General features: G+C 36.2%; 3 protein-coding genes across 3 annotated transcripts; 1 reads left to right on the top strand and 2 right to left on the bottom strand.

Annotated features, from left to right (window-relative positions):
* Positions 1-746: 746 nt before the first annotated feature.
* Positions 747-9,285, bottom strand: LOC136844784 (secreted protein C-like). The gene is made up of 4 exons (XM_067114022.1): positions 8,628-9,285; positions 8,179-8,421; positions 3,220-3,735; positions 747-757 (listed from the first exon to the last, which is right to left on the bottom strand). Exons 1-4 carry the CDS (start codon positions 9,283-9,285, stop codon positions 747-749), a joined length of 1,428 nt encoding a protein of 475 aa, XP_066970123.1.
* Positions 9,286-9,295: 10 nt separating this feature from the next.
* On the bottom strand, positions 9,296-15,406 carry LOC136844783 (sericin 1-like). The gene is made up of 2 exons (XM_067114020.1): positions 15,394-15,406; positions 9,296-10,701 (listed from the first exon to the last, which is right to left on the bottom strand). Exons 1-2 carry the CDS (start codon positions 15,404-15,406, stop codon positions 9,296-9,298), a joined length of 1,419 nt encoding a protein of 472 aa, XP_066970121.1.
* LOC136844782 (fibrous sheath CABYR-binding protein-like) lies at positions 15,405-17,279 on the top strand. The gene is made up of 3 exons (XM_067114019.1): positions 15,405-15,609; positions 15,802-16,338; positions 16,447-17,279. Exons 1-3 carry the CDS (start codon positions 15,405-15,407, stop codon positions 17,277-17,279), a joined length of 1,575 nt encoding a protein of 524 aa, XP_066970120.1.
* Positions 17,280-20,911: the final 3,632 nt, after the last annotated feature.

Below are 20,911 nucleotides of genomic sequence, written 5' to 3'. Positions count from 1 at the left end.
TTCAGATGGTGTAGAGAAAATAGATTCTTGAGAGTATGATGAACCAGAAGATCCTCCAAATGATGTGAAGACAGTGGAAACTGTAGATGATGATGAACCAGTATAGCCTTCATAAGAAGTGTCAATGGATCCTGTAGAGGATGCTGATCCAGTTAACCCTTCAGCTTATATGGTGTTTAGATTTCTAATTTTTCACTAAAACGTTTCATCTCGACCTTATTTATGTGTACTATTTTGAAAATTAGTTTTGATTTTTTTTAGTACAGAATGTAGAGAATGTATTTACAATATTAACATTCATACATACATGCATACATATATATAAATAAAGATAAAACTTAAAATCATTGTTAAAACCTTTTAATGTCAACCTCGTTTTTGCCTATAATAACACACTAAAAAGTATGTTAATAAAAATAACCCTAAATAAAACAACAACATAATATATAAAATTCCATGTCTGGACTGCCCCTCTTTTTATATTGGCCAATCTAGCAAAGATTTAGATGTACGTATTAAGCAACATAAGTGTTCATTCAAAACTGGACAAACATCCAATGCTGTATTCATTCATTTAAGTGAAAACTCTCACAGGATAAATTGGACTGAAAGTTCAGTGATTGCCAAATCGAAAGATTTCTCTTCAAGAAATCTCTTGGAGTCCGCTATTATCCAGCTTACTTCCAGCTGTAATTTTTACCTTAGGTCTGGCATGTATTATTTGGACCCCCGTATTAGAAAAATGTTCAAGGATGACCTAAAAGATAAAATCACTGTCTTAATTACAAATTAGTTACCTTATATATATTTTCTATATATCTGTATGTTTAATATAATTTTTTATTTGTAAAGATGTTCATCTTGCAAAAACTATTATTGTTTACAAAAAAGAGAATTATTTTGTTGTACTGATATTTTTTGGGTGGTCAGTCACGCCCTTGTATAATCTTTTAATTGTCCTGTCCCTGCTTCTGAACGGTTGATCCTAATCCTTTGTAAAACCTCTTAAATATTTAACCCTGTTTTGGCAGTTCTACTAAATCTTCAATTGTGTTGGATTCCAGGTTCATATTTTTCCTTTATAATCCCCATCTGTCATTTATATGAGCTTTCTTTGTAAACTTACTGTTATATTTCTTCAGTCTGCTAAGTAAAGGACGAAAGCGTCGAAAGGCCTCGCAGCACTCTAGTGTCTCCCTTTCCTTAGTGGATTTTATCTTTATTTATATATTCATCACGTTCCATATTTTCGTGATTCAGTTATACATACATATATATATGTATATATGTAATGAGAGAGAGAGAGAGAGAGAGAGAGAGAGAGAGAGAGAGAGAGAGAGAGAGAGAGAGAGAGAGAGAGAGAGAGATGTGTGTATAAATCATTTAGTATATTTTTAGAACGTAGAAAATACCATTTATATTTCACCACGTGAAAACAGTAGTAACTGGTAGTTTCTAGTTCATCAAGATGTATGTAAAAGGAATGAGGAAATAGGCTTCTGTTAATAAAATGTGGAAGATATTCGTATAAAGTATTAAATAAAAAAATCATTATATTCGTATAAAATATTAAAGGTCACTCTAACAATCTCAAATATGCTACTATATTCTGCTATGTTTGGAAAGAGACTTACTGCAGATATTACTTTCTTTGATTCTCTGTTGATGTAGACCTTGTAATGATGTGATTATTATGCAGATTCATAGATAGAGGTCATATTATTCCTCGGACGTAGTATTAGTATTTTCTTCATAAAAGCTTCAGTTGCACCATCCATCAGTTTTCAGAAAGTTTCGTAGATTCAGAAATAAAATATCATACTCGAGTACACTTAGTAAAGGTACGTTTTCATTTAAAGTACGAAATATATATTTTTTCTTCTTTGCTTCTTATAGGTAATAATGATAGTTGCGAAAACATAATTTTCAATACATTCCATTACGAAGTGTCCGCCATACTATACTTTTTCCCTTTGACATCACATATGGAAAAATAACGAAGCTTATGTATTTAGAACTTAAATGCAAGATTTCGAGGTAAATGCAAGACTTTCAAGGCGATAGCTGTTGCTGTTACGCAATTGTAGGTATAGACAATATCTCGGTAGTAATATATATATATATATATATATATATATATATATATATATATATATATATATATATATATATATATATAATATATAATATACATATATTATATATAATATATTATATATATATATATATATATATATATATATATCACCGTGATTCATATATATATATATATATATATTTTAAGTTGATAATATATATATATATATTTCGTTAGTGCGTCATATATATTATCAACTATTTCACTACCGTAAAGTGAATTGATATTAAAGCTGTTGTCTGATTATATATATATATATACACTATATATACATAAATATAATATACATATATATTATATATAATATATATATATATAAAAGTCTTGAAATATCTTTTCACTACCGAGAAGTTGTCTGCACGCAACACAAAAGTCTTGAAATATCTTGAAGTTGTAGCAACAATAGTAAGTCAGTTAGAAATTTGATTGATTGGAGAATTGCTAGTTTGCGTCATGTTTATTTTACTTAATTCTCTTAAAGTATTTTGGAATAGGCATCGGGATATTTTTTCTTGCACGTTTTTTCGTATAGTTTTTAAAAATAAAACCATGACAAAGTATTAACCACTTGTGGTGGTATGAGACTAAACGATCTCTTACAAATGCTCGTCATTTAATGATAATTAGACAGTTCTCTTTTCTAGGGATCTTCAATATTTTTTATTCCTTCAGGCACTTAAAAGAAGTCTTTAGTGCGGTTTCTTATTTGTTAGATTTTTCAACAAATGATATCTATAAGCATTGCAAACCATAGCCATCAAATGCTTTGTGATTTTTTCCTTATTAACGCATGTGTTTAGAAGCTTAATTATTACGAACCAAATTACGCCCCCAGCGTTTTATCCCTTTCACTGTTATCTTCATAATATTTGAGAGAACCAGATATTTTTGTTAAATTATGCCGAATGTTATGTCCGTTTTTTCATGGTGCATATTCAGAACCATTGTGAATGAAAGTCCGCTTTCAAGTTGTCACTACTGAGTTTGAAGTTGTGAAAATTTTCACATTTTCCGAACCAGGTTAAAAATATTCACTAAAGAAAAAGATTTGAGAAATACCAAATATGGAAACGACAACTTACCTTGGGTAGTAACTGTAGTGATTGACCCAAAGATTTCATTTTTGAGGGAATTTATTTCTTGCTGTAGTTGATTTTGGTACTTGGTGAGATTGCTGTTGACAGATTGCGCTTTGGTAACTGCCTGATTTAGTAATGATGAGGCAGCGCCGGTCATTATGCTTTTGTCTGCTTGGACATAACTGGTGGCAGTCTTGAGGTCATTTGTATAAGACCTCATGTTTGTTGTCAAAGTATCAATTTCATTGATATACGAACCAATATCAGCTAGTTTATCCATAAGGATGGATATATTTGTTAATAAATTGTAAATGAATTCAGACTTTTCAGCTGCCGTTAATCTTTTGTGTCGTCGACGTGAATTTGACGCATTTTGTAAATTTTGAATCTCCTGATTCATATTTGCGAACTCAGAGGTTGCATTGTCAACTTTGTCTGCTAAGGCTTGCTTGGCGCTTAGCTTCCCTTGAGGAGAGAGGGCTGCGGAAGATGCTTTTGCAGTAGATGTACTTGCAGATGCTGTAATAAAAATTGACATTTGAATTATTAGTAATACTGTATATTGAAAGGTCTTTGATAAATCCTGATTATCTTTAGTGGGTTGTATAGTGTTTTCATATTCTCCTGCTGTTATATAATTTTGTTTCATACTTGTCTGCAAATATCTTGTCATAAGGAAGTTTGAGTTGAAAAAGCGTTTGATAAACGTTGAAGGTCGTCATTGTTGGTTCCTGTTGTGGAAAAGTATTTACTGATACTTTATTTCCAACATGTGACAGAGAGCGAAAGCTTTATTTGATGGTGTCTCCGTAGTCAAGCTTAGCGACTGAAATAAATGGCATAATTTAAATGTGTTCATCCCCTGGTGAATTATAGTTTATAGAAAGAAATGTGACAGCTAAGTTAAAAAGCGAGAGAGATCAAGGGTGAATGATCAGCTGGTAATGGTAAAAAAAAAAAAGACAAAATACGGTAAGGAGGGAACTGTCTTTTGTTTATGAAAGCAGTTCGTGCATATAATCCACCGGTCGAAGAATGTTATCCTTGTGATTATATTCAGTTTAGATTCATTAGGTGACATTGTATAGGTTGATGAAAGTATATTAGTGTAATAGGTATCTGCATAATCTTTGTTCCATTCCTTGAAATTTGCTTGAGTCACTTTCTTCGTGGCCATTTACCTTTATATTTCATATCATGTTGTCATCCTTCTGGTCTGAGTAATATATAACGAGGGTCATATGCTCCTTTTCTTTAGTGTATCCTATCCTTGCCTGTGTAATAGCAATTTACATAAGGAGCTGTAATTATACCAATTCACTAGCGCAGGCGGTGATGAATGAAGGCTCTTGTAAAGTGGGGAACACCCATTAATGGCAAGGTGTTATGTGTCAGTAAGTGCGAGCTGCATATATATTAAGTCATTTGACATCCCGTCTTCGGTATTTGTGAAAGGCTGATGTGTATGTAAGTGTATGAGATTATATACACCCCAGTAATTAGCTAAAATAATATCAATTGGTATTTCTTGGATGTTTTCAGGTATGTTGTTCATATTTGTCAATGTACTTACCTCACTATTTATTAGTAGAGGTAGTTTTAATGATCTAAGTCGTTTTGAATTATACTTTGAACGTGTTATGTGAACATTTTTTTTTATATTTCAAAGTCTCAGGGTTGTTTATGACGTTGTGATCAGACCGTCAATATGAATAATATGTTTAGTGATTTCCATTATATTCTTTAGTACTCTCGAGTTTTTGTTAGTTGTCTTCCAAGGATGTGGTTCATGGTTTACGTTTTTCCTGCTTAAAGTATAATTTGGTTTATGGTATGTATGAGTATTATCTAATTGTAGGATCAAAAGTGTAGCCATGAATGTAATAAGGAATTTTTTTTTTTTTTTAGGGAAGTTGTTCGGGAAATGAATTATGCTGAAAGATGCAAAAGCGGAAGGATTATATAAGGTGCATGCAGAATTCAGTGATGTGGTTATTGAGTCAGAGGCGAATTTTTCTGGAATAGGCGTGACACAACAGTTTAAAATCTTCCACTTTTACTCTTAAGGGATGTATAACCATTTGAATGCATACAAAGGTAATTAAAATTGTTATATACCCCTTATAATCTTAGTTTTGATTTGTAAAATAGTCTTTTTTGTAATATTTGTTTCATTCCATGAAATTCTCTTGAAAATGCGTTAGAGTAAAGGCAGTTTGTTGTGTCACTTTCTTCTTGGCCATTTACCTATATATTTTATATCTTATTGTTATTCTAATGATCTGAGTAATATATAACGAGTATCCCGTGTTATTTTGCTATAAAGCATCCTGTCCGTGCTATAAACATAATCATTTACTTCAAGACAGTGTTTTGTGCATACACTTCAAGAATTCACCCCGGGTTTCTAAGGTGGAGTCAAAATATGCAAGTTCTCCCGAAGTCATTACTGCGATTTCCCCAGAGAATTTACAACAAAGAGCATTTCAAAGAATTCAGTACCCTTGTCTTGGAAAAACATACAGAAATCACAAAGAACGAGGAAAAGCATTCTTTAGATCATTATTGCCGACCAAAAGTGCTTTCCATCATTCAGTACGGTCAGAGCGTAAGGCTATATTATTAGAAGGCATATATGGAAATTCGTATAGAAAGACGAAGAGTCTAGATTCCAAACGATATAAAAAGAACTGAAGAAACTCATTTAGGAAATCGACTGGGTGCAAACGGCAAGAATAGACTGTGTGGTGAATTTGTCTAGTAAAAATGTATTTGAAGTTGTCCTTTGCTGTTTCAACTGTGCACAATGCTTTGTTAGAGCCTCCTAATTTTTTTCCTTTGGGAAACTCAGTGACCCTCCGTATCATGTTTTGGATGTAAAGGACTAAAATTTCCTCTTATGATTAATTTTCATAAACTGTTCAGCAATGCATAGACTGAACTGAGAGGAGATGAAATTATTCTTATCACCAAGCTTGATGAATCGGGTACCATAGTAATAATGGTTAAGGTAACTTATGTCTCAAAACTGGAAATATATTGATGGCCGTAGTACTTACAAGGAACTGAATATGAGCCTCCTGGATGAATAACGGTAGTCATTGCAATGAGATTTCCAAAAGTTTTATAAAGAGAAATAATCCTTTGAGACGTAAAATTAGCTCCGTATGCATTTGTCTTGTATGCTCTGAAAATATCTTATAAAATTGCTTTCGCCGTTGTTAGGCGATTAGGCTAATGAAATTGATCCGTTAGAAAAAAACAGGTTCCTTATCACGAAATTCTTATTGAATCGATATTGGAATGTACTATAATGAATACCGAACAGTTTCAGTCAAATTCCGGAATTAAGTAAATTGTGTATTTGTGTTTGTAAGTTTATTTTGAAAGGAAAATTCGGTAAACAATTTTTTGAAATGATAAGGGTAACCCTGTATCACTAATCCTCTGATATTTATATAATGGCTGCTATACCTAATGATGGAGGAGTAATTAAACTATTGGAAGAAATTTAAAGGAGACCCGTTAGAAATAGATGGTTACTTGCCCTCTTTAAACAGCGTTTTCAGATGTTAACTATTTCAGCGTAAATTTATAGGGTATTGAAAACTAACAAATAAATTAGCTTGGGTACATTGTTTTTCGGGACATCATATTAATAAAAAATCTGTGTATGCTCTTCAATGTTCGTGGATAACGAATACAGAATTTTCGAAGAATTTTGTGAAAAATTGTAGGGACTTGTATTATCTGGATCATATTTTGAATACCACTTAGCTACAATAAAGCTGTAAAATTATATTGTGGTAAAATTGACAGGCAGAATGAATTAACCAAGAACAGACTTTATTTTCCTTATATTGTATCAGCTTTGAGTCGTTCAAATCAATGTTGAAAATATTCAATGCATATGTCGCTTCATATAATAACACTGAAAATTACTAGTATAGCCCAATTACAAGATTTAAAAACTCTGTGTCCAGAAAGCTCTTTGAATCTGCACTAAAACGAATAACAAAAGAAACTATTCGAATAAGCACACACACACAAACACACACACACACACACACACACACACACACATATATATATATATATATATATATATATATATATATATATATATATATATATATATATTATATGTTGAATGGCTCTCACAGATACGTACATTACTCTTTTAATTAATTGAGAATTTTTATGCAATTTTATTTGGTACCTTGTTATTTTTATAAAGTATTGGATGATTTATTTTTTACCTATGAGGGAAAGCCTGTACCATTTAGGTGATGATAACCGTGCGGAATATAATTAGCAGGGTTATTCTTAAGCTCCAAATTAAACGCACAAAGGTAATAAATTTTTTGCGTTGGACATGCTTTGATTCATTTTATGATACGCAGTATAGTTCCAAGAAGACATCACCGTACGAAAATAGGATAAGTTTTAGAGATTTTGTTATCGTGAATTTTCATGAAATAGTGTTATAGACGTAGTCTTAAATATATAGCCATGTGGATACAGTGTGAAATTTCTGCAGTCTTTGTTTCTTGTGTAAGGATGGTTCAGAGAAAAATTGCTGTTTGATTTGTGTAGAGATGTCCAGTGAGCAAAAGCGAACATTGAGGTTAAGCTTTGGTGCAAATTAGTTTTTGGTAATAAGAGGGGAGTCTAATGTGTTTAGATTCTCATTATAGTCTGCAGATGTATCACTTTATTTACACAAATAATTTTTAGGGTGGAAGGAAAGAATTTAGTAATTTTTTCTGTATTGCATTTTCCAGAATAACATTAAATCGTAAGTCATAAACCATATTTTATAAGCTAAATTAAGCAATTAAGCTGACAAGATGCTTGTCATACATTTGGCCAAGGGATAGGTCTAATTCAAATTACTAATCTTTATCTTAAGCTGAATATAATTTCAGCCTTGAAAGAATTGTTTTTATTTTCTTATCTAACCTGTAGACGAGATTGAACTTGTGGATCCTCTTGAAGACGTTGATCGAGGCGAACTACTAGATCCCCTTGAAGACATTGATCCAGGAGAACTACTAGATCCCCCTGAAGATATTGATCCAGAAGAACTACTAGATCCCCTTAAAGATGTCGATCCAGGAGAACTACTTGATCCCTCTGAAGATATTGAGCCAGGAGAACTACTAGACCCACCTGAAGATGTCGATCCAGAACTACTAGATCCCCCTGAAGGTATGGGTCCAGGAGAACTACTTGATCCCCTTGAAGACATTGATCCAGGAGAACTACTAGATCCCCTTGAAGACATTGATCCAGGAGAACTATGAGATCCCCCCGAAGATATTGATCCAGAAGAACTACTAGTCTCCCTTGAAGGTGTCGATCCAGGAGAACTACTAGATCCCCTGAAGATATTGATCGAGGAGAGCTACTAGATCTCCCTGAAGATGTCGATCCAGGAGAACTACTAGATCTGCTTGAATATGTCGATCCAGGAGAACTACTAGATCCCCCTGGAGAAGTCAATCTAGAGCTACTAGATCCCCCTGAAGATGTTGATCCAGAAGAACTACTAGATCCCCCTGAAGGTGTCGATCCAGGAGAACTACTAGATCCCTCTGCAGATGTTGATCCAGGGAAACTACTAGATCTCCCTAAAGATATCGATCCAGGAGAAGTACTAGATCCCCGTGAAGATGTTGATCCAGGAGAACTACTAGATCCCCCTGAATATATTGATCCAGAACTACTAGATCCCCTTGAAGACGTTGATCCAGGAGAACTACTAGAGCCCCCTGAAGACATTGATCCAGGAGAATTATTAGGTCCCCCTGAAGATGTTGATCCAGGAGAACTACTAGCTCCCCCTGAAAATGTCGATCCTGGAGAACTACTAGATCCGCTTAATGATGTCGATCCAGGAGAAATACTAGATCCTCCTGCAGATATTGATCCAGGAGAACTACTAGATCCACCTGAAGATGTTGATCCAGGAGAACTACTAGATTTCACTGAAGACGTCGATTCAGGACTAGATCCCCCTGAAGATTTCGATCCAGGAAAACTACTAGATCCCCCTGAGGATGTCATTCCAAGAGAACTAGTAGATCTCCTCTGAAGATATTGATCCAGGAGAACTACTAGATCTCCCTGAAGATGTTGATCCAGGAGAACTATTAGATCCCCCTGAAGATACTGATCCAGGAGGACTACTAGATCCCTCTGAAGATGTCGATCCAGGAGAACTACTAGATAACCCTGAAGATATTGATCCAGGAGACCTACTAGATCCCCCAGAAAATATTGATCCAGGAGAACTAGATCCCCCTGGAGATGTTGATCCAGGAGAACTACTAGATCCCTCCGTAGACGTTGACCCAGGAGAACTACTAGATCCCTCTGAAGATATTGATCCAGGAGAACTACTAGATCCCCTTGAAGACGTTGATCCAGGAGAAATACTAGATCCCTCTGTAGAAGTTGATCCAGGAAAACTACTAGATCTCCCTGAAGATGTTGATCCAGGGGAACTATTAGATCCCCTTGAAGATATTAATCCAGGAGAACTACTAGATCCCCCTGAAGGTGTCTTTCCAGAAGAACTACTAGATCCCCCTGAAGGTGTCTTTCCAGGAGAACTACTAGATCCCCCTGAAGGTGTCTTTCCAGGAGAACTACTAGATCCCCCTGAATATATTGATCCAGAAGAACTACTAGATCCCCATGAAGATATTGATCCATGAGAACTACTAGATCCCCCTGAAGGTGTCGATCCAAGAGAAATACTAGATCCCCCTGAAGATGTTGGTCCAGAAGAAGTACTAGATCCCCCTGAAGGTGTCGATCCAGGAGAACTAATAGATTTCCCTGAAGACGTCGATCCAGGAGAACTACTGGATCTCCTTGAATATAATGATCCAGGAGAACTACTAGATCCTACTGAGGGTGCCGATCCAGGAGAACTACTAGATCCCCCTGAGGATGTTGATCCAGGAGAACTCCTAGATCCCTCTAAATATGTCGATCCAGGAGAACTACTTAATCCCACTGATGATTCTGATCCAGGAGATCTACTAGGTCCCCCTGAAGATGTCGATTCAGGAGAACTACTAGAACCCCCTGAAGACATTGATCCAGGAGAACTACTAGATTCCCCTGAAGATGTCGACCCAGGAGAACTACTAGATCTCCCTGAAGATGTCGATCCAGGATAACCACTAGACTCCCCTGAAGATACTGATCCAGGAAAACTGCTCGATCCCCCTGAAGACATTGATCCAAGAGAACTACTAGATCCCCGTGAAGATGTCGATCCAGGATAACTACTAGGTCTTCCTGCAGAAGTTAATCGAGCAGAATTAGTAGATCTTCTTGAAGAGGTTGAACCAGCAGAACTAATAGATCCTCCTGAAGAAGCTGAGCCAGCTGTGCTAGTAGAATCCTCTGAAGAAGTTGACCCAGCTGATGTTGTAGAACCAGTTGAAGTTGCAGATGAAGTTGAGCCTCCTGAGGAAGATGAAGCAACAGAACTAGTAGAATCACAGGCAAAAATGATATTGAAATTACTAAAGAGGTTGTAAAGCCCAGCCACAGGAGACAGTTATGGAGGTCAGGGAATAGAAAGGAAGGGGTAGGTCGTAGGGCTTTTCTCCATAACCTGATAATTTATGATGAATGCGAATAGTAGAAGTAGGAGTCTTTTCTCAATCAGTATAGAAAGCGAGTGCCATTATAGTACGCATATTGAATAGGCTACAGTTTGGACGAAACAATGCTGATGATGTGAAAATTATGCAAGAGTGCTTGATTCCAGTACCACCCAACACTGACCCTGCCCATGTTTTTGTTGAACATTACTCTAGTCTCCGTAACAGCAACAGCAACAATTGAAATGAGTTTGCCCGTGTTATGCTCTGAGTGGATACATTTGCTATGCCTTCAAACTGTATTGCTTGAAGAAGTGCCAGTGTCTATCTCTTGAGGTATGGTTAGCGTTGTGCACATTATAATGGCAGCTTTCTATACTGATTGAGAAGGACTCCTACTTCTACTTTTCGCTTTCAGCATAATTTATTACGATGCTTCAAAAAGCCCTACGCCCTACCCCTTCCTTTGTATTCCCTGACCTCCATATCTGTCTCTTGTGGCTGGGCTTTACCAACCTTTTTGTGATTTCATCACTTTTTTGCCTGTTATTTCAGTTCTTTTTTGTAATGACAACGTCCTAGATCGAGAAAAATATGGTAACGAATGAATGGAGGTTATATAGGTTTAAACACAGTTTAATTAGATATATGTGGCTTCTCTGTGATTATGGTCAGCTCAACTCGTTTGTGCATAATTATACAATTTATATATATACATATGTATGTGTGTATATACACACACACACACACATATATATATATATATATATATATATATATATATATATATATATATATATATATATATATATATATATATATATATATGTATATATGTATGTGTGTGTGTATGAAAAAACATTCTAACTACTGAGGCTATTTAGGGTAGGTCAACAACTGTGAAAACCAAAACCGCTTATGTAAATTGAACGTGTGTGGTAATTTTTATTTAAGGTAATTGACAGTAAGTCAGCCAGCTTCTCCTAACACCACTTGTTATTCACACACATTAAGAAAACGGCGTCTCTTCTAATGTTGTGAGCAGTCTGTACTTGAGCATCATGAAATTTGAATTTTGGTGGCTAATTTGAATGGCATACTGTAACTTTAAAATTTTTTTATTTCAATAACCAAACCCCAAAAGGCACACCTCCAGAAAACGAGCTTTCAGAAAAACTAAGTATCATAGCTGTATTTTTTACCGTTATTGCTCCACAGATATGTTAGGGCCTCACACACCACCCCTACCAGATCCCCTGAAAGCTAAAAATCGATATCTGGATCTCTGGTATGGCTGAAAGGATTTCGATGAATTTGGCACGATTACAGACCTTAGTGGGAAATCTCTACAGCCAGAGTTTCATCCCGGTCAGTTGAACATTTCCAGAGTTATAAAGGGCCAAAGTCGGGGTTTTTGTGTACTTCTGGTGGCTAGGCTTTACTAACCACCAACTACCGTGGTGGTTGATATTCAGTAAAACTTGAGGTCTGAAAATTAGGAGATCCACTGGGAGAAGCTGAACCAGCAAAGCTAGTAGAATCAGAATGAATTATCCTGAAACATGCTTAAGCAGAAGGATTATATAAGGTATAGGCTATGCAGAATTCAATGATATGGTTGTTGAGTCAGAGGGGAATTTTTGCTGGCATAGGCGTGAAACAACAGATTAAAATCGTTCACTTTTACTCTTAAGGGACGTGTAACCATTTGAATGCATACATAGGTAATTAAAATTGTTTATACCCTTTATAACCCTATTTGGTTTGTAAAATAGCCTACAATATTTGGTTTTATTCCATGTAATTCTCTTGAAAATGCCTTAGAGTAAAGGCAAAAGATCTTGCAATTTGTTGTGTCACTTTCTTCTTGGCCAGTTACCTTTATATTTTATATCACATTGTTTTCCTAATGATCTGAGTAATATAAAACTAAGGATCCCGTTTTATTTTGCTATAGAGTAGCCTGTCCTTGCTATAAATATCATTTTCTTCAAGATAGTGTTTTGTGCATATTTCTAGTGTTTTGTGCATATCCTTCAAGAATTCACCTCAAGTTTCTAAAGTGGTGTCAAAATAAACAAGTAATCCAGAAGTCATTACTGCGATTCCCACATAGAATTTACAACAAAGAGCCTTTCAAAGAATTCAGTAGCCCTGCATTGGAAAAACTTACAGAAGTCACAGAGAACGAGGGAAAACATTCTTTAGATAATTATTACCGAACAAAATTTCTTTCCACCATTCAATACGGTCAGAGTGCAAGGCTGCATTATTTGAAGAAGTATATAGAAATTTGTATAGAAAGACGAACAGTCTAGTATCGAAACGAATTAAAATGAACTGAAGAAACTCATTTAGGAAAGCAACTGGATGCAAACGTCAAGAAAAGACTGTGTGGTGAGTTTGTCTAGTAAAAATGTTTGTGAAGAAGTTGTGGTTTGCTGTTTCAACTGTGCAGAAAGCTTTGTTAAGAGCCTCGTAACTTTTTTACTTTGGGAAGCTCAGTGACCCTTCCATATCATGTTTTGGATGTAAAAGGACTAAAATTTCCTCTTATGATTAATTTCCATAAACTGTTTAGTAATGCCTTGAATGAACTGAGAGGAGATGAAATGATTCACATCACCAAGCTTGATGAATCAGGTACCATAGTAATAATGGTTAAGGTAATTTATGTCTCAAAACTGGAAATATATTGAGGGCCGTAGTACTGACACGGAATATGAGCCTCCTGGATGAATAATGGTAGTCATTGCAATGAGATTTCCAAAAGTTTTACAAAAAAAATAATCCTTTGAGACGTAAAATTAGCTCCGTATGCATTTATCTTGCATGCTCTGAAAATATCTTATAAAATTGCTTTCCCCAATGTTAGTTAGGCGATTAATGAAATTGATCCGTTAGAAAAAACAGGTTCCTCATCAAAAATTCTGATTGAATCGATATTAGAATGTCTAAATATTGAAATGAACTAGAATGGATCTACCGATCAGTTTCAGTCAAATTTCGGAATTAAGTAAATTGTGCATTTATGGTTGAAAGCTTCTTTTGAAAGGAAAATTCGGTAAACAAATGTTTGAGATGATAATGGGTAACCCTGTATCACCAGTCTTCTGAAATTTAAATAATAGCTACTATACCTAAAGATGGAGGAGTAATTAATCTCTGGGAAGAAATTTAAAGAAGACCCGTTGAAAATAGATGGTTGCTTGCCCTCTTTGGACTGCGTTTTCAGATGTGAACTATTTCAGTGTAAATTTATAGGGTACTGAAAACCAGCAAATAATTTATATTAGGTGCATTGTTTTTCGGGACGTCATATTAATAAAAAATCTGAGTATGCTCTTCAATGTTCGTGGATAACGAATACAGAATTTTAGAAAAATTTTAGTGACTTATATTATCGTGATCATATTTTGAATACCACCTAGCTACAATAAAGCTGTAAAATTATATTGTGGTAAAAATGACAGGCAGAATGAATTAACCAAGAACAGACTTTATTTTCCTTATTGTATCAACTTTGAGTCATTCAAATCAGTGTTGAAAATATCCAATGTATATGTCACTTCATATAATAACACTAAAAATTACTGATATAGCCTAATTACAAGATATAAAAACTTTGTGTCCAGAAATCTCTTTAAATCTGCATTAAAACAAGTAACAAAAGAAACTATTCATAGAAGCCCATATGTGTATGTTTGTTGAATGGCTCTCACAGATACGTACATTATTCTTTCATTGAGAACTATTATGTAATTTTATTTGGTATCTTGTTATTTCTGTAAAGGAATGGATGGTTTATTTTTTACCTGTGAGGAAAAGCTTGTACCATTTAGGTGATGATAACCCTGCGGAATATAATTAGCAGGTATATTTTTAAGTGCCGAATTAAACGCATGAAAGTAATAAATTTTTTGCGTCGGACATCATGCTTTGATTCATTTTATGATACGCAGTATAGCTCCAAGAAGACATCATACGAAAACAGGGTTCAGTTTTAGAGTTTTTGTTATCGTGAGATTTCATGAAATAGTGTTGTAGACTTAGAATTAAATATATAGTCATGTGTATACAATGTGAAATTTATGCAGTCCTTGTTCCTTATGCGAGTAGGATTCAGAGAAAAATCGGCTGTTGATTTGTGCAGAGATGTCCAGTGAGCAAAAGCAAACATTGAGGTTAAGCTTTTGTGCAAATTAGTTTTTGAGGATAAGAGAGGAGTCTAATGAATTTAGATTCTCATTATAGTCTACAGATGTATCACTTTATTTACACATAAATAATTTTTAGGGTGGAAGGAAAGAATCAAGTAATTTTTTCTATATTGCATTTTCCAGAATAACATTAAATCGGAAGTCATAAAACATAAATCGGAAGTCATAAACCATGTTTTATAAGCTAAATAAAACAATTAAGCTGACAAGATGCTTGTTCTACATTTGGCCAAGGGGTAGGTCTAATTCAAAAACTGTTAGGTACTTGATCTTTATCTTATGCTGAATATAATTTCAGCCTTGAAAGAATTGTTTGTATATTCTTATCTAACCTGTAGACGACATGGAATTTGTTGATCCTCCTGAAGATGTTGATCGAGGAGAACTACTAGATCCTCCTGAAGACGTTGATCCAGGAGAACTACTAGATCCCATTGAAGACGTTGTTCCAGGAGAACTACTAGATTCCCTTGAAGACGTTAATCCAGGAGAACTACTAGATTCCTCTGACGATATTGATTCAAGAGAACTACTAGATCCTCCTGAAAGTGTTGATTCAGGAGAACTACCAGATCCTTCAAAAGACATCGATCCAGAAGAACTATTAGATCCCCCTGAAGATGTTGATCCAGGAGAACTACTAGATCCCCCTGAAGATATTGATCCAGGAGAACTACTAGATCCCCCTGAAGATATTGATCCAGGAGAACTACTAGATCCCCCTGAAGCTTTTGATCCAGGAGAACTACTAGATCCCCCTGAATATATTGATCCTGAAGAACTACTAGATCCCCTTGAAGACATTGATCCAGGAGAACTACTGGGCCCCCCTGAATGTGTCGATCCAGGAGAACTACTAGATCCCCCTGAAGATATTGATCCAGAAGAACTACTAGATCCCCCTGAAGGTGTCGATCCAGGAGAACTACTAGATCCCCCTGGAGATATTGATTCAGAAGAACTACTAGATCCCCTTGAAGACGATGATCCAGGAGAACTGCCAGATCCCCCTGAAGATATTGATCCAGGAGAACTAGATCCCCCTGAAGATATTGATCCAGAAGAACTACTAGATCCCGCTGAAGGTGTCGATCCAGGAGAAATACTAGATCCCCCTGGAGATATTGATTCAGACGAACTACTGGGTCCCCCAGAAGAAATAGAGCCAGGAGAACTACTAGACCCCCCTGTAAGTGTTGATCCAGGAGAACTGCTAGATCCCACCGAAGATATTGATCTAGAAGAACTACTAAATTCTCTTGGAGACGTTGATCCAGGTGAACTACTAGATCCCCTTGAAGATATTGATCCAGGAGAACTACTAGATCTGCTTGAATATGTCGATCCAGGAGAACTACTAGATCCCCTTTGAAATATTGATCCAGAAGAAATACTAGATCCCCCAGAAGATGTTGATCCAGGAGAACTACTAGATCCCCTTGAAGACATTGATCCAGGAGAACTACTAGATCCCCCTGAAAGTGTCGATCCAGGAGAACTACTAGATCCCCCTGAATATATTGATCCAGAAGAACTACTAGATCCCCCTGAAGATGTTGATCCAGGAGAACTACTAGATCCCCCTGAAGGTGTCGATCCAGGAAAAGCACTAGAACCCCCTGAAGATATTGATCCAGAAGAACTACTCGATCCCCTTGAAGATGTCGATCCAGGAGAACTAAATGATCCCCCTGAAGATGTCGATCCAGGAGAACTACTAAATCCCACTGAAGATTCTGATCCAGGAGAACTAGATCCCCCTGAAGATGCTGGTCCAAGAGAACTACTAGATCCCCTTAAAGTTGTCAGTCTAGGAGAACTACTAGATCCCCCTGCCAATGTTGATCCAGGAGAAATACTAGATCCCCCTGAAGATGTCATTCCGGGAAAACGACTAGATCCCCCGGAAAATGTCGATCCAGGAGAACTGCTAGATCCCCCTGAAGATGCCGATCCAGGAGAACTACTAGGTCCCCATGCAGAAGTTAATCGAGCAGAGTTAGTAGATCTTTTTGAAGTTAAGCCAGTTGAACTAATAGATCCTCTTGAAGAAGCTGAGCTAGCTGAGCTAGTAGAATCTTCTGAAGAAGTTGACCCAGCTGATGTTGTAGAACCAGTTGAAGTTGCAGATGAAGTTGAGCCTCCTGAGGAAGGTGAAGCAACAGAACTAGTAGAATCACAGGCAAAAATGACAAAGAAATTACAAAAGGGGTTGTAAAGCCCAGCCACAGGAGACAGATATGGAGGTCAGGGAATACAACCTGATAAATTATGATGAAAGCGAATAGTAGAAGTAGGAGTCTTTTCTCAATCAGTATAGAAAGCGAGTGCCATTATATTGTAATACGCATATTGAATAGGCTTCGGTTTGGACGAACCAATGCTGATGATGTGAAAATTATGCAAGAGTTCCTGATTCCAGTACCATCCAACACTGACCCTGCCCATGTTTTTGTTGAACATTACTCTAGTCTCCGCAACAACAACAGCAACAATCGGAATGAGTTCGCCCGACGACAAAGAAGAAAAAAGAAGGAAAAAAAATGTTACCCGCAAGGAACCTTTGCGTTTATATGATTGCGCACTTCTGAGTGGATGCATTTGCTAAATGTCTTCAAATTGTGTTGCATGAAGAAGTGCCCGTGTCTATCTCTTCAGGTTTGGTTAGTGTTGTGTGTATTATAATGGCAGCTTTCTATACTGATTAAGAAAGACTCCTACTTTTTGCTTTCATCATAATTTATCAGGTTGTGGAGTAAAGCCCTACGCCCTACCCCTTCCTTTGTATCACTTGACCTCCATATCTGTCTCTTGTGGCTGGGCTTTACTACCCCTTTTTGTGATTTCATCACTTTTTTGCCTGTGATTTCAGTCCTTTTTTGCCATGGTAACGCCCTAGATTCAGAAAAATGTGGTAACAAAGGAATGGGGTTATTTAGGTTTTCGATATAGTTTTCTTAGACCTATGTGGCTTCTCCGCGATTATGGTCAGCTCAGCTCGTTTGCTGCTTTAATTATACAATTTACATACAGTATATATATATATATATATATATATATATATATATATATATATATATATATATATATATATATATATATATATATATGTGTGTGTGTGTGTGTGTGTGTGTGTGTGTGTGTGTGTGTGTGTGTGTGTGTGAAAACATTCTAACTGAGGCTCTTTATTTAGGGTAGGTGGCAATTGACAGTAGTCGGTCAGCTTCTCCCAACACCACTTGCTATTCACAAACATTAAGAAAACGGCGTCTCTTTTAATGTCGTGAGCAGTCCATACCTCAGCATCAGGATTTTTTAATTTTTGTGGCTAATTTGAATGGCATACTGTAATTTTAAAATTTCAAAAAACAAAGCCCGAAAGGCATCCCTCCAGAATACAAGTTTTCAGAAAAACTAAGTATCACGGCTCTCTTTTACCGTTATTGCTCTACAGATATGTTACGTCCCTCGCTCCCGTTTACCACATCCCCTGAATGCCAAAAATCGATATCTGGATCTCTGGAACGAAAGAACGGATTTCTATGAAGTTTGGCACGATTACAGACCTTAGTGGGAAACCTCTAAAGCCAGAGTTTCATTCCGTTCAGTTAAATGTTTCCAGAGTTATACAGGGAGTTCTGGTGCATTTCTGGTGGCTGGGCTTTACTAACCGCCAACTACCATGGTGGTTGATATTCAGTATAACTTGAGTTCTGAGAACTAGGCGATACACTGGGAAAAGCTGAGTCAGCAAAGCTAGCAGAATCTCCTGAAGTAGGTGGCCCAGCTGATGTTGTAGAATCAGTTGAGTTTCCAGATTAAGTTAAGCCTTCTGAGGAAGTTGATGCAGCAGACTAGTAGAAATGAGTTTTTTTTTATGGGAAGGTATATGGGAAATGAATTATGCTGAAACATGCCAAAGCGGAAGGATTATATAAGGTGTATGTAGAATTCAGTGATGTGATTATTGAGTCAGAGGGGAAGTTTTGCTGGCATAGGCGTGAAACAGCAGTTTAAAATCTTTCACTTTTACTCTTAAGGTATGTATAACCATTTGAATGCAAACAAAAGTAATTAAAATTATTATAGACCCTTTATAACAGTATTTGTTTTGTAAAATAGTCCTTGTAATATTTTGTTCCATTCCTTGTAATTTGCTTATAAATGCCTTAGCTTAGAGTAAAGGCAAAAGATCTTTCAGTTTGTTGTGGTACTTTCTTCCTGGCCATTACCTTTATATTTTATATCATATTGTTAGCCCAATGATCTTAGTAATATATGACGAGGATCCCTTGCTATTTTGCCTTAGAGTATCCTGTCCTTGCTATAAACATAATCAGTTTCTTCAAGACTGTTTTGGGCATACCCTAAATTCTATATCCAGTTTAATTCAAAATAAGCAAGTACTCCCGAAGTCATCACTGCGATTCCCCCAGAGAATTTACAACGAAGAACCTTTCAAAGAATTCAGCACCCTTGTATTGGAAAAGCATGTAGAAATCACAAAGAATGAGTAAGGACTTTCTTTAGATAATTATTACCGATCAAAAGTGCTTTCCACAATTCAATACGGTCAGGTTGTAAGACTGCATTATTAGAAGAAATATATGGGGATCTGTGTAGATCAGAGTTTCCCAAACTTTTTCAGGCTGGCGCCCCCTTGGCTTCCAGATGGATTCCTAGCGCCCCCCTCCCGCCGATACACACACGCGAGTATTATTATTTTTGGGGGGGCGGGACGGTTTGCTTCAAATTGAAAACAACAATATTAAACTCGAAGATGTATTTCACAAACAATACTTAATTTAGTAAACTCGGTCTTCACAATTACTGTTAATGGGATGGGTGTGCTTGGCGCAGGGATATCGGTTTCTCCACATCAGGCTGGAACTCACTAAGAAGTCGTAGATCCCCACGTTCGGTAATTTTAAGTCTGTGTGTGTTTTTTTTTTTTGCTTTTAATTGCTTAAAATTAAATGCTCTTAATGCCACCCTGTCGCCCCCCAACCACACCCTTTTGCCTCACCGCCCCCCCGATATCAATCCACCGCCCCCAGGGGGGCGGTACCGCCCACTTTGGGAACCACTGGTGTAGATAGACGAGCAGTCTAGTATCGAAACGAATTAAAATGAACTGAAGAAACTCATTTACGAAATCGACTGGGCGCAAACGTCAAGAAAAGACTGTGTGGTGAATTTGTCTAGTAAAAATGTTTGTGAAGAAGCTGTGGTTTGCTGTCTCAACTGTGCACAATGCTTTGTTAAGAGCCTCGTAACTTTTTTACTTTGGGAAACTCAGTGATCCTTCCATATTATGTTTTGGATGTAAAAGGACTAAAATTTCCTCTTATGATTAATTTCCATAAACTGTTCAGCAATGCATAGACTGAACTGAGAGGAGATGAAATGATTCACATCACCAAGCTTGATGAATCAGGTACCGTAGTAATTATGGTTAAGGTAACTTATGTCTCAAAACAGGAAATTTTTTAATGGTAGTGGTAATTACACGAAACTTATATGAGCCACCTGGATGAAGTAATGGCAGTCATTGCATTTAGATTTCCAAAAATTTTATAAAAAAAATAATCCTTTGAGACTTAAATTAGCTCTGTGTGCATTTGTCTTGTATGCTCTCAAAATATCTTATAAAATTGTCTTCGCCGGTGTTAGGCAATTAATGAAATTCACCTAGTAGAAAAAAACACTTCCTTTATCACAAAATTCTTATTGAATCGTTATTAGAATGTCTCAATATTGAATGTACTAGAATGGATCTACCGATGAGATTCAGTCAAATTTTGGAGTTTAGTAAATTGTGTAATTGTGGTTGTAAGCTTATTTTGAAAG

Source organism: Macrobrachium rosenbergii, chromosome 13 (assembly GCF_040412425.1).
Source record: "Macrobrachium rosenbergii isolate ZJJX-2024 chromosome 13, ASM4041242v1, whole genome shotgun sequence".
Taxonomy (NCBI): domain Eukaryota; kingdom Metazoa; phylum Arthropoda; class Malacostraca; order Decapoda; family Palaemonidae; genus Macrobrachium; species Macrobrachium rosenbergii.
The sequence above is the reverse complement of the archived record's forward strand: the minus strand, read 5'-3'. Positions and strand labels throughout refer to the sequence as shown.